This window comes from Schistocerca piceifrons, chromosome 5 (genome assembly GCF_021461385.2).
Source record: "Schistocerca piceifrons isolate TAMUIC-IGC-003096 chromosome 5, iqSchPice1.1, whole genome shotgun sequence".
NCBI classification, from domain to species: Eukaryota; Metazoa; Arthropoda; class Insecta; order Orthoptera; family Acrididae; genus Schistocerca; species Schistocerca piceifrons.
The window spans coordinates 48,806,653-48,821,288 of record NC_060142.1 but is presented as its reverse complement, the minus strand read 5'-3'; the positions used below and the strand labels follow the sequence as shown (position 1 = coordinate 48,821,288).

The window sequence follows — 14,636 nt, the reverse complement described above, 5'->3', positions numbered from 1 at the left end:
AACTGGTATTAATTGGACAAATATATTATACTAGAACTGACATGTCATTACATTTTCACGCAATTTGGGTGCATAGATCCTGAGAGATCAGTACCCAGAACAACCACCTCTGGCCGTAATAACCGCCTTGATACGCCTCGGCATTGAGTCAAACAGAGCTTGGATGGCGTGTACAGGTACAGCTACAGCTACCCATGCAGCTTCAACACGATAACACAGTTCATCAAGAGTAGTGACTGGCGTATTGTGCAAACAGAGCTTGGATGGCGTGTACAGGAGCTGACCATGCAGCTTCAACACGATAACACAGTTCATCAAGAGTAGTGACTGGCGTATTGTGCAAACAGAGCTTGGATGGCGTGTACAGGAGCTGCCCATGCATCTTCAACACGATACCACAGTTCATCAAGAGTAGTGACTGGCGTATTGTGACGAGCCAGTTGCTCGGCCACCATTGACCAGACGTTTTCAATTGGTGATAAATCTGGAGAATGTGCTGGCCAGGGCAGCAGTCGAACATTTTCTGTATCCAGAAAGGCCCGTACAGGACCTGCAACATGCGGTCGTGCATTATCCTGCTGAAATGTAGGCTTTCGCAGGTATCGAATGAAGGGTAGAGCCACTGGTCGTAAACATCTGAACTGTTCAAAATGCCGTGAATACGAACATGAGGTGACAGACGTGTAACCAATGGCACACCATACCATCACGCCGGGTGATACTCCAGTATGGCTATGACGAATACACGCTTCCCATTTGCGTTCACCGCGATGTTGCCAAACACGGATGCGATCATCATGATGCTGTAAACAGAACCTCGATTCATCCGAAAGAATGACGTTTTGCCATTCGTGCACCCAGGTTCGTCGTTGAGTACACCATCGCAGACGCTCCTGTCTGTGATGCAGTGTCAAGGGTAACTGCAGCCGTGATCTCCGAGCTGATAGTCCATGCTGCTGCAAACGCCGTCGAACTGTTCGTGCAGATGGTTGTTGTCTTGCAAACGTCTCCATCTGTTGATACAGGGATCGAGACGTGGCTGCACCATCCGTTACAGCCATGCCTGTCACTTCGACTGCTAGTGACACGAGGCCGTTGGGATCCAGCACGGCGTTCTGTATTACACTCCTTTACCCACCGATTCCATATTCTACTAACAGTCATTGGATCTCGACCAACGCGAGCAGCAATGACGCGATACGATAAACCGCAATCGCGATAGGCTACAATCCGATCTTTATCAAAGTCGGAAACGTGATGGTACGCATTTCTCTTCTTTACACGAGGCATCACAGCGACGTTTCACCAGGCAACGCCGGTCAACTGCTGTTTGTGTATGAGACATCGGTTGGAAACTTTCCTCATGTCAGCACGTGAATGCTCTGGAAAGCTAAGAATTTGCATATCACAGCATCTTCCTGTCGATTAAATTTCGCATCTGTAGCACGTCATCTTAGTGGTGTAGCAATTTTAATGGCCAGTAGTGTAATTCTTGGCTGGTTATTGTGTATCAACTATCCTTCAGCCTCCACGATATTGCAATGGCCGGGAGAAGGCATTGGCGATGGCCTTTTGAAGGAAACGGCCCGGCAGTCCTCTCATAACGACAAACGTAAATATGGATTAATTGAAGTGTCAGTCAGTCCTGCTATTACATCTTTACTCAGTGCATGTTAGATTGCGAGATAAGTAACCTGGCCACTCGAGACGACGTCCGGTCACCAGTTAAAGAACTGTTCACATAGTAAACCAGTTAGTCCGAGGTTTTCCGCATTTGCTTAGGCGAATTCAGGTCTGCTCCCTCTTCTCTTCAGAAAGACATAACACAGAGTTCCCACGACTTAGATGATGTAAACGAATGTCCTCGATAAAACACGTTTTAAATTTTGTAATTTTTCATACAGTTGACAATTATTGAACTATATGAAAAAAAACGTAAATTAGGTACAAACTGCGGCGTGCACACACTTCATTCAACATGTAACCGCCATTACAGATATTCGGATTTAGGTTATGATATGTTCGATATGCCTGCCATTATTCGCGATGATGTGGCGCAGACTAATAGCGAAATTCGGCGGACCCACTGAAGTGTCGGAACATTGAAGTTATCGATGTCCTCCTGAATATCTGTTTTCTGCTCATCAATGGTTTTGGGGTTATTGCTGTACACCTTGTGTTTAATACAGCCCAACAAAAAGGAGTCGCATGTGTTCAGATCCGGAGAATATGGCGGCCGATCGAGGCCCATGCTTGTGGCCTCTGGGTACCCTAGAGCCAGAGTACGGTTCCCAAAGTGCTCCTCCAGGTCATAAAACACTCTCCTGCTTCGATGGGGTCGAACTCCGTCTCGCATTAAGCACATCTTGTCGAAATCAGGGCTACTTCGGATAACTGTGATAAATCATCTTCCACAACCTTCACGTACCGTTCGGTAATGACCGTTGCCATCAACTAATATCGCACGGATTATTCCGTGACTGGACATTGCACACCACATAATCACCCGTTGAGGCTGAAGAGACTTTTCGATCGCGAAATGCGTATTCTCAGTCTCCCAAATGCGCCAATTTTGATTATTGACGAACCCATCCAAATGAAAGTGGGCTTCGTCGTTAAGCCAAACCATACAGCGCTTACTAACTCCCATCATGCCCCGCGGCCAACCGTGCAGTTCGAACGTCCTAACGCAACCCGTTTAGACGACAATTTTATTTGGTATAGTTCAAAATTTGTCGCCCTGTCTGTAGATTATACCTAGTAGGTGGGCATGACATTCCAACATGTACAGGGTTATTACAAATGATTGAAGCGATTTCACAGCTCTTCAATAACTTTATTATTTGAGATATTTTCACAATGCTTTGCACACACATACAAAAACTCAAAGTTTTTTTTAGGCATTCACAAATGTTCGATATGTGCCCCTTTATTGATTCGGCAGACATCAAGCCGATAATCAAGTTCCTCCCACACTCGGCGGCGCAGCATGTCCCCATCAATGAGTTCGATAGCATCGTTGATGCGAGTTCGATAGCATCGTTGATGCGAGTTCGATAGCATCGTTGATGCGAGTTCGATAGCATCGTTGATGCGAGTTCGATAGCATCGTTGATGCGAGTTCGATAGCATCGTTGATGCGAGTTCGATAGCATCGTTGATGCGAGTTCGATAGCATCGTTGATGCGAGTTCGATAGCATCGTTGATGCGAGTTCGATAGCATCGTTGATGCGAGTTCGATAGCATCGTTGATGCGAGTTCGATAGCATCGTTGATGCGAGTTCGATAGCATCGTTGATGCGAGTTCGATAGCATCGTTGATGCGAGTTCGATAGCATCGTTGATGCGAGTTCGATAGCATCGTTGATGCGAGTTCGATAGCATCGTTGATGCGAGTTCGATAGCATCGTTGATGCGAGTTCGATAGCATCGTTGATGCGAGTTCGATAGCATCGTTGATGCGAGTTCGATAGCATCGTTGATGCGAGTTCGATAGCATCGTTGATGCGAGTTCGATAGCATCGTTGATGCGAGTTCGATAGCATCGTTGATGCGAGTTCGATAGCATCGTTGATGCGAGTTCGATAGCATCGTTGATGCGAGTTCGATAGCATCGTTGATGCGAGTTCGCAGTTCTGGCAAGTTTCTTCGTAGAGGAGGTTTAAACACTGACTCTTTCACATAATCCCACAGAAAGAAATCGCATGGGGTTAAGTCGGGAGAGCGTGGAGGCCATGACATGAATTCCTGATCATGATCTCCACCACGACCGATCCATCGGTTTTCCAATCTCCTGTTTAAGAAATGCCGAACTCATGATGGAAGTGCGGTGGAGCACCATCCTGTTGAAAGATGAAGTCGGCGCTGTCGGTGTCCAGTTGTGGCATGAGCCAATTTTCCAGCATGTCCAGATACACGTGTCCTGTAATGTTTTTTTCGCAGAAGAAAAAGGGGCCATAAACTTTAAACCGTGAGATTGCACAAAACACGTTAACTTTTGGTGAATTGCGAATTTTCTGCACCAATGTGTGAGGATTCTCTACCGCCCAGATTCGCACATTGTGTCTGTTCACTTCACCATTAAGAAAAAAATGTTGCGTCATCGCTGAAAACAAGTTTCGCATTGAACGCATTCTCCTTCTTGAGCTGTTGCAACCGCGCCGAAAATTCAAAGCGTTTGACTGTCATCGGGTGTCAGGGCTTGTAGCAATTGTAAACGGTAAGGCTTCTGCTTTAGTCTTTTCCAAACCGTCGGCTGTGGTACGTTTAGCTCCCTGCTTGCTTTATTCGTCGACTTCCGCGGGCTACGCGTGAAGCTTGCCCGCACGCGTTCAACCGTTTCTTCGCTCACTGCAGGCCGACCCGTTGATTTCCCCTTACAGAGGCATCCAGAAGCTTTAAACTGCGCATACCATCGCCGAATGGAGTTAGCAGTTGGTGGATCTTTGTTGAACTTCGTCCTGAAGTGTCGTTGCACTGTTATGATTGACTGATGTGAGTGCATTTCAAGCACGACATACGCTTTCTCGGCTCCTGTCGCCATTTTGTCTAACTGCGCTCTCGAGCGCTCTGGCGGCAGAAACCTGAAGTGCGGCTTCAGCCGAACAAAACTGAGTTTTTCTACGTATCTGTAGTGTGTCGTGACCATATGTCAATGAATGGAGCTGCAGTGAATTTATGAAATCGCTTCAATCATTTGTAATAGCCCTGTATAACAGCCGCCAAGCAGGTCGCGAATTGATCGGTGACGTAGGTTATCAATTGATTAAGGCGTGTGTGCAACTTTAAAATCTTGTTTTAAGGAGATCGCGTGTGTGCAGAAACGTCAGTGTGTATTTATCCTTGCCTACACCAACATTCTCATCGGAGATGTGTTTTCCAGTGGGAAGATGCGTTGGTGCTGCTTTTTTAATGACATTCTTCTGCTGCTGCTTCTTTAATCACGACATTCTTAGTGAATATTAATCGGAATTTGTCGACAAATGTCCTCCAGTTATTAGTAAAACTAGCTGAGAATCTTGGCGTTACCCTAGTATTTATTTATTACAATCTTCTATTAGCACATCTCCGTGTCGTCGTCCCCCCCCCCCCCCCCACCGCCCTTCTAACCATCTCATATCCTCATCCTCCTCCTCCTCCTCCCTCGCTGTCTGCCCATTTCCTCATCCTCTTCTCTCTCCACGTCATCGCATTTACCGTAATAGGAGGCTGGTGGTTCTTACCTCAAAAGTATTTCTCTCCAGATTGTAACTAGTGTGTGTACCAAATTTGATCCAGGTGCTTAGGATGAGCTTTTTACCGTGACTTTGGTCGGATACGCACGCGCGGAAAGTGTTGCGAATAGAATTAGTACAGTAGTAATAAATTTAAACGTCTTCTATGATGCGGTAGTTTTTAATGCATTCCGTGTCCATGATGTCGTGTCTCCTAAACTAAGTGTCGTACAAGATGTAATTTTTCTGGTGTATTCAGTGGTATGTGAATACTGCCTGCAAAATGCCACGAATACAGTTAGTTGTAAAGAAGTGATAAATTAAAACTTCACGCTTCATGTGGCTGTTTCCCTTCACGAACAGCGAAGATTTAGTAAGCGACAGATTGTTTTCCTTTCGTTTTTGTGGGTCGTCAGTGAGAAAAAGTTCCGTAAAGGTTTGCATTTATGTGTAAAGTCTCAAATTGTGGATAACTAAAAGATTGGTATTCTCGCGCCGTGGGCGTAACTGAGTTTTCACCGCCACTCTCTTGATTAGGTGATTATTCCCACTATGATTCTTTCCAGATAGTAAATTAGTGTTCCAAGTTTGGCTGAAATCGGTCCAGTGGTTTAGGAGGAGTTGTGGTAGAGACGTACAAACGTGCATAGGTACATCCATTTTTATGGTTTGTTTGGATTAGAGTATCTTCAAAATTTCTACTTCTTAGTCATTCGCAGAATGACTGTGTGACTCATTTGTAAAGCGTCAGACCGCAAATTGCAAGATACATAGGATTCAATACCCAGTCAGTCTTCGGTTTTTTTTGTCACCACTTCTTTCATCTCAGGCGATGTTCATGTGAAAAATGAAGAATCGCCCCGTAGTTACAGATCCATGTTAAACTGTAGGTCCCCTTATAACCGGCACAGTAAGCCAAGTCAAAAGAAGGCAACGGGGTACATCTCCAACAGGACCATTCAAAAACTTAAACCACATGCTTTGCATTTGGGAATCCCAAATTAATGTCCTTACTTTGTATTCAAAATTACGTTGTTTAACTCGTGTGCTTACTAAATTAATTAGTTCACAAGCTGTGAGAAGGAAAGACCTTTTAGGAAAACGCTTAGGGGAGCACTGCGGTTTTCATGCGCCCTGTGGTTGATGATATTTTTTTTCACTAACAATCTACAGATACATTGAGTATTTAAATCTGATTTTACTACGACTTGCTCACGCCAATGGTTATGAATGTAAGGAATTATTTGCGGACATAAGTTTATTAGAGACAGTGTGCGCACACGCTCTAGTCTAAAAGTGATGACGTAGGAAAAGAAAGCCCTGTCGTTTGACGACGTGGCAGTACAATAGCGCAGGCGCCAAACTATTGAAACAGAAACTTAATCTTCAACACTGAGAAAGTGTTAAAAGCTTTTTATCTGTAACGATAGTAATATCACCAGCAGCAACTCAGCTCTTTCGGTCGGCAGAAGCTTGACTTCCTAAATTCAAGGCAAGGCTGTCTCCAAAAGTTTTAAAGTTGATATAATGGGGAGGGGCCTGTTCTACGAATAAGAGGTCGTCTGAATAACCTTTCCAGGTTTTACGAAAAAAGTTCGTGTCAGAAAGCGGTAATATATAAAATACTTTCTTTCTAATCTCTACTTCGCAAGCTCAAATCTTAAGAATGTGATTTTTTGTGATAGGCATACAACGTGACAGTAGTATTGTCCCTCAAATTAACAAAGTAACATAGATTTCAGTGCCAGTCTCATGCTGCACATGAGCTGACCAGAAGTGATTATCTGTGTTGATTGTAACTGCACGTGAACGGTTTGTTACATTTAGTGCCCTGAAATAGCGTGATTTCATTTGTTCTGGAATCCGCCATATTTCGGTTGCACTATAAATCGTGTAAATTTAAAGCCTGTAACTTCAACTAAGTATTCAGGGATTAAAATTACGAATAACTTGAACTGGAACGATCGCATAGATAATGTTGTCGGTAAAGCAAACCAGGGACTGCGATTTATTGCAGAACATGTAAAAAATGCAATAGAATTACGAAGAAGACTGCTTTCACAGCGTTTGTTCATCCTCTTCTGGAGTACTGCTAGGATACGCGAATTGGGTTGGCAGTCATTACAGAGGCGTTTTTCGCTGCAGCAGGGTTTAGTCATGGAAATTTTAATGATGACTAACCTCCTCCTCAGTGTGTGAATGTTATTGGCACCCACGTACATCGGGAGTAATGAGATGATAATAAAATGAATCAGAGCTCGCACGGAAAGGTTTAAGCGCGCTGGTACAGAGCATTAAGGTAGAGTAATAGCTTGAAGGTGTTTCAACGAACCCTCTGCCAGGTACTTAATTGTGAATTGCAGAGTAATCATGTAGACATAAATGTTTGTTATTCATAGCCTATCATCTAGAGTTTAATGTAGGCTGCATTTTATGCCTTCCTGTACCATTTCTACAGTAACTTTAGGTCAAGTAATCATGGCTGTGTGGAAACAGCAGCATGTGCATTACAATGATTTCTTGTTGCAGGGCAACAATCCAGGCGATCGCCGCTTATCTGGATGCCTTCCAAAAGATTGCAGACGCCGCCACTAACACCAGAGGTAAGTTGGCCCACGTGCTATTTGTGCAGAGTTAGATTGGCTGTTGTTGTCTCTAAACTCACCGATGATCGAATATTTGACGCTTAAACAGCAAATTGGTAGTTCATTTCTCCATTGATCGTATTATGACAGGTGTAGGAGGGTTGTACCTCTGTAGCGGCCTTGTTACACTCCACAGAGGTCCATGAAGCCGTCTAGAACTTTGTGACGAAACCAGCACACTGTTTATTCCCCTCAACCTCGGTTTCAAGGCACGTTGCTGGGCGTTAATTCGACCAATAAGCAAAGTTCGACGCGCGCCCTCGTTGATTAGAGTATCTGTTGCGGTAAAACCGTATTACGTTGCCCCTGCGATGTCACTTTCCAGTGGTGGTCCCGTCTCGCCGCCGGCGCGATGGCGCCGCCAAATAGAGCGGACGTAATGAAGGAGCTGCCGCCTCTCATTTGGCGCGCTCGCCGCCGCCATCACCACCACCACCCGGGATTGGACGGATTCCACCGCCGCCACGACGAAGGGTTCTCAAAGTTCGTCGTCTTTCGTAGTAATGCCGCCGCCGTAATCTGCAGTGAATGGCGGCAATCAGGCGGGCCCTAGAGTCCCGTAGTTCCACCGTAATTTCGCGTGCCGTTTCCGCTCCGGCTGCGTTACCGAAACGCAGGAAGAATGTCACTCTCAAATCCGAGGTGTAGGATTTTAACGAGTTGAAGTAAGTTTGTGTAATTCCGTATTTCAGTTCGCGGAGCGACCCAGCTTGTCTGCTGATTTGCAGAAATGATCAGAAGGCTGTGCTGACAGAGACTAGTTGGTCAGAAGTCTGCGAAGTAACTTTCTCCATCCTCCGATACAGCCAAGAAGGCACAAGGCGGGACGTGACTTGAATGCGCATGTACGATGACGTGGAGAAGGAGTACCTCCTAATATCGTGTCGGACCTCCTTTTGCCCGACATAGGGCAGCAGCTCGACGTGACACGGACTCAAGTCGTTGGAAGTTCACTGTAGAATATTGAGCCATGAAGCCTCTGTAGCCGTCCTCCATTGCGAAAGTGTTTCCGGTGCGGGATTTTGTTCACAAACTGACCTCTCCATTATCTCCCATAATTTTTTCGACGAGACTCATGTCGGGCCTTGTGGATGCCAAAATAGTTTGCTCGAATTGCCCAGGATGTTCTTCAAATCAATCGCGAAAGACTGTGGCCTGCTGACATGACATCGTTGTTTGATAACGTGAAGTCTATGGATGGGTGCAAATGGTCTCCAAGTAGCCGAACATAACCATTTTCAGTCAATTATCGGTTCAGTTGGACCGGAAGACCCAGTTCATTCCATGAAAACACATCCCGCACCATTGTGGAGCCACCAACAGCTGGCAAGTGTGTCGTGGACAACTTGGGTCCATAGCTTCGTGGGGTCTGCACCAACGCGAACCGTACCATCAGCTCTTACCGACTGAAATCGGGACTCATCTGACCAGGCTACGGTTTTCCAGTCGTCTAGGGTGCAGCCGATATTGTCACGAGCAGGACGGGCGTGGAAGGCGATGCAATGTTAGCAAAGGCACTCGCGTCGGTCGTGTGCTGCCGTAGCCCTTTAACGCTAAATTTCGCCCTACTGTCCTAAGGGATACGTTCATCGTACGTCCCACATTGATTTATGCGGTTATTTCACGCAGTGTTGCTTGGCGGTTTGCTCTGACAACTCTACGCTAACGCCCCTGCTGTCGGTCGTTAAGTGAAATCCGTCGGCCACTGCATTACCATGGTGAGAGATAACGGTTGAAGTTCGCTGATTCCGGTACGCCGTTGGCACTGTGGATTTCGGAATATAGGAATGCCCTAAAGCTTTCCGAAGTGGAGTGCCCCATGCGTCGAACTCTCAACTACCACTCGACGTTCAAAGTTTGTTAATTCCCATACTGCGGCCATAATCACGCCGGAAACCTTTTCACTTGAATCACCTGAGTACAAACGCACTCCGTGTCATACCTCTTATACGCGATGCTACTGCCATCTGTATATGTGCATATCGCTGCCCTACGACCTTCGTCTCCTCAGTGGATGATGCGTGCAGTACGTGACTGTCATATACAATAATTGTCTCCTCTATCGCAGTCAGTATAGCCATCGTTGGGGCTGAAAACGGTTGCTACAGTTCTTTTCCAGTCAACTATAAAACAGAACGTACTGGCGAGTTAAAGTTCTCTGCTCCGGAATGACATTAGCAAGCAACGTAGGTAGTGTGAATCGTGAACAGTGTGCAGTGTCGCATTTGGCGCTACTGGTTGACATAATCAATGGTAAATCAGTGAAGTAGGCAGTATCACTGCATGTAAAAGATGTAAAGAAAGGGTAAAATTGGCGTCTGTGCATTGCCGACCCCTCTGTTAAATCACGAAGAGGCCTTGCTACGCAAGAGTTGTCATTCGACATAACTGGTCGAGATTATTTGTAGCTGTTTCGGGGTAAAGCGTTGGAGGATCACGCTGGAAATCGTGGTGTAGCAGCCTTATTAAGGGAACAAAAATCTCATAAACTGTTTGTCGCAAGGTTCACTTGGTTAAGCTAATGAACGGAACGGTCTGCAAAATGTTGTGTACGACCTGTTTAATCTTCGAAAATCTGTACTCAGGTCAATGTGATTCGTAATGGGGGCGGTTTGGAGGATAGGAAAAAGAGTGTAAGGCTTTGCAGTGTTAAGAGATTTGGGAATATCTAATGTGGACGTTGTGCAACGATCCAAGGAGAAAAGAATGGTTGGACGCACATCCTGACTCGTTGCTTATGACTGCAGATGAAGGATGGTTAAAGGAATGAATCACCGGGGGCAGGTCTCGATATGAATAAGGCATATGGTTGACTTAAGATGCAACAGTTACTCTCAAATGAAAGGAGGGAGGGGGGGGGGGGAATCTAGTAATAGACACGACTGGATAATTGCATGGAACTAATTCACCGAAACATCATAGATTCCAGTGCCAGACAAGAGAGAAATTGAATATAAGACGACAAAAATACTTTTATGAGGTTCAAGGAATACCAAAATAAAATAAGTAATTACCGCACATCACGAATCATCTTTGCCAGATGATCTCTTCCCCACGGACATGAGTACTTGTTATTGACGTATTACTAGTGGTGCAACATTACCACAGTCAACATTACAAGTAAAAATGCATACTGGATGGAAAGTGTCGGACATAAACCAATATTGCTCGCATTTCGAAAGTAACTTCCTGTGCCTAACAGTATCGCTCAATGTCTGCGTGGACATGGTCACTGAATGTACATAGTACTCAGAAAGCACACTACAAATCTCGGGAATGGAATAGTTGTGCCAGATATACAGTAAAAGTACACATCTTGTGGCCCACCTTTCAACAGATGTTGTGGTTTTAAATTATTTAAGTGTGTTTCAGCTTACAACATGTAAATTTCTAACAGTATTGAAGACACTGTATTTCAAGAAATACGATAAATAGTCCCTTTTGTGAAGCACTTGTTCATCCCTCGACGTAAACAAAAGTAATTTTTTTCATGTTTTGTATTAAATTTGTTCGATGTTTGAATATTAACTCATGGAAATATCAGTGTTGTATGAGTACCCTAGAGTATTTGATTCAAGAAAAAAAAATACTTAGCTTATGCACTAACTATCAGATGACAAATCTGGCGGTCAGTCCATGTAACACTATTGTTCTTCTCGTGATATGTACAGCTAAACTTTAATTTCATATGTTTTTCTGTAGATATTGTGGAAGAGAGGAATATCTTAGAATAATTGCTATCTTGGCATTGTGACTTTGTAAAATTGTTTATAATCGAAAACCCGTCTCGCCTTTTTTTTCCATATTCACATGACTATATTACTGCGTTAGTTGCAACGCTGGTTGGTAAAGTGATTGATAATATCTACCAGGAGGATTAGAATTGGGGGCGTGTCATGGTAAGCGCAACGGATGGGACGCCATTGGTAGAGCGCTGTGCCGGAGCCGATACGAATCCGGACGCTATGGTGGCTGGGAGCGTCCGCTGAGCCAATCTTATCTCGCGTCGTGCCACGCCCAGGCGTCCGCGTCCTATCTGCGGGGCGCTCTGCTCTCCGTGCCGAGAGCTGTCCAGAGAGATCTTTGGACGGCTGCGATGAAAGAGGCGGACAGGCTTCGCAAAGATGTCGATGCCGGGCGGAGTACGGCTCAGAAAAACAAGCATGTTTCAGAGTAATACCAGTCGATCGCTTAAATTAATCTTGACGCTATTTCAGAAACCATCCTGGGTTAGTATAGACACGCGACCTGTAGCCGCCATTTCTATCACGGACCAGTCAGATAAGCTCGCAAAAATGAGGAATTTGGTGTTCATTCCTGCTAATTTTGTTGTTGAGGAAGTTCTTACTAGCGCCCGCTAGTAGTGCGTAATACCTGATTGTTCGCAGTAATTATTGTGCTAAATGTGGAGAACGTGCAGATTGGGCTAAACCACTTGTTTTGAATTGAGGATGCTGCCAGTGGCGAATGTTATATCAGGGAAGTATTCTAGTCAGAAGTGGAATGCCTTGCCTTCAAGACATTCGTAGACTTTCATCCCTAGAACTCAGGTGGTAGCAAGAAGCAATTAAAGAAAACAGCTCTCGGTCACTAATTTTTAACGAATTAACCGGGTTTCAACACTGCTAGGAGTATCCCCCTCAGAATTTAAATCAAAAAATGGTCTATAACATAGTCACAGAATTATGACTAAAAACATATATAAGTACGGAATCATCGTGAAAGACTGGCAGTACTTATATGTAATTTATAAACTAATAAATATGCCAAAAAGGCATTAGTCACAAAGATATTTAAGATAAAAAAACTGTGATGGCGAGCCACTGAGGGCTGCTCGTTACTTGCGTGGTCCAGGTGAGTCCGAATGCAACCTGCACCACGCAAGTAACGAGCAGCCCTTAGTGGCTCGCTATCACAGTTTTTTTATCTTAAATATCTTTGTGACTAATGCCTTTTTGGCATATTTATTAATTTATAAATTACATATAAGTACTGCCAGTCTTTCACGATGATTCCGTACTTATACTCTGTATCATACGTTTTTAGTCATAATTCTGTGACCATGTTATAGACCATTCTTTGATTTAAATTCTGAGGAAGGCACACCTAGCAGTGTTGAAACCCGGTTAATTCGTTAAAAATTAGTGACCGAGGGCTGTTTTCTTTAAATTGTAACTATTCACGGTCTCTGAACGTGCATCCATGTGCAAAATTTTGGAAGCAAGAAGGTTGACAAATTTGGTTGCTCAGTTTGTGGCATCGGGATGGGTTACTCTTACCAAATTGAAATTAACTGATCTGCTGACTCCCTGTTCTCTGCAAGCCATAGAATACACTTACACAGCAGAGCAAACAGTCTAGGGCTTCCAGAACTTACTCGTCTCTCTTGCAGAGGTTAGGGAAAGTGACTCTCTTCTTGAGTTGCAGGATAATAAAGTGGCAAAAACAGCAGACAAGGAGGCATGCACAGTACCTTAGGTAGTGCAGTGTGGTAACTTGACCTCGTGAGTGTGATGTCCTCGCTTTTAAATCACGTGGTCATGGGTCGTAGGCTGTACGAATAACTGAAAGTGAAATGTATGTATTTGTGGTTGGAGAAACTTACCATTCGACAGTTGGCTTAACGTCTATCAGGCACTGACGCCGGACTTGAGCGAACTAGCGGACACACCCCTTGCAGCCAGCGGACTCATTGCTCAGTTTCAGACGAGAGGACAAAGTGGCGTGAATCGGTCAGTACCCCATATATTGTGTACCCGTTTCGTCAACAAAACTACACAATAGAATGTGGCTGCAGACTAGCCTTCCGGCAAATTTCTATTATTTATGCTAAGTTTTAGTGTGTAGCCTTGGTAGGTAACTCTAAATTGCATCATCAAACTATTTTAATTGAATTACTGTGACGGGTTCGGAGATGTTTAATCTTTTTACGGTATTTCAGTGGTTTCACTTATTCTTTCAGTTTTTCTTGTGAATCCTGATTTATGGTGACAGTAACAGTAACGTAATCTTTTCACGGATGATGCAGTTATCTATAATGGAGTGCTGTCTGGAAAAAATTGGCCAAATATTCAGTCACATCGTAATGTGGTTTCAGGGTATAATAGCCTAGAATATCAACGAGCCAACAATGGAACTGGTAAACCTACTTGGGTGTAATAATTTGTAGGCGATTGAAATGCTAAGATTACAAAGATTCAGTTGTAGGTAAAGGAGGTGTCAGACTACGGTTCATCGTTAGGATGCTGGGGGAAATGCAGTGAGTGTACAAAGGACGCTGTTGAGAAATCACTCTTGTTTTCCAGAATATTGATTTAGTGTGCGGGACCCAATTCAGGTACGACTAACAGGAGAAAGGCAGCACGAACGGTCACATGTTTGGCACGCGAGTGAACATCACTGAGATACCGAAAAATCTGAACTGTTTTATTGCTTGAAGATAAACGCCAACAATATCGTGAAAGCGAATTTAAGAAATGCCAAAACCCACTAGTAAATGAGGAATCGCTTCAAAAGGATCGCGAAGATTTATACTTGTAGGTGTTAAGGAAACATACTTCCCCGCTCCATACGCGAATGGAACGGTAAACAGCCCAAATATATGATACAGTGCGAAGTTACCTTCCTTCATGTATTTCTAAGTGATTTGGTTAGTAACATAACTAAAAATAGCTGTAAAAAAATTCACTCGGACGTTAACGACCCCGCCCATAAAATAGCAAAAACTGCCAGCACATACGCCTTTGTCCAAATGCTTCTAGTACCGTTCGTCTTAGG

At 44.3% G+C, this 14,636-nt stretch overlaps 1 protein-coding gene across 5 annotated transcripts in view; it reads left to right on the top strand.

Annotated features, from left to right (window-relative positions):
• LOC124798019 (protein MTSS 2) overlaps positions 1 to 14,636 on the top strand; it is a 337,387-nt gene that overhangs the window by 46,206 nt on the left and 276,545 nt on the right. For all 5 annotated transcript variants that reach the window (XM_047261225.1, XM_047261226.1, XM_047261221.1 and 2 more), the window contains exon 3: positions 7,744 to 7,817. In XM_047261225.1, coding sequence (XP_047117181.1) covers positions 7,744 to 7,817 — 74 coding nt within the window. The remainder of the gene's footprint in view (positions 1 to 7,743; positions 7,818 to 14,636) is intronic.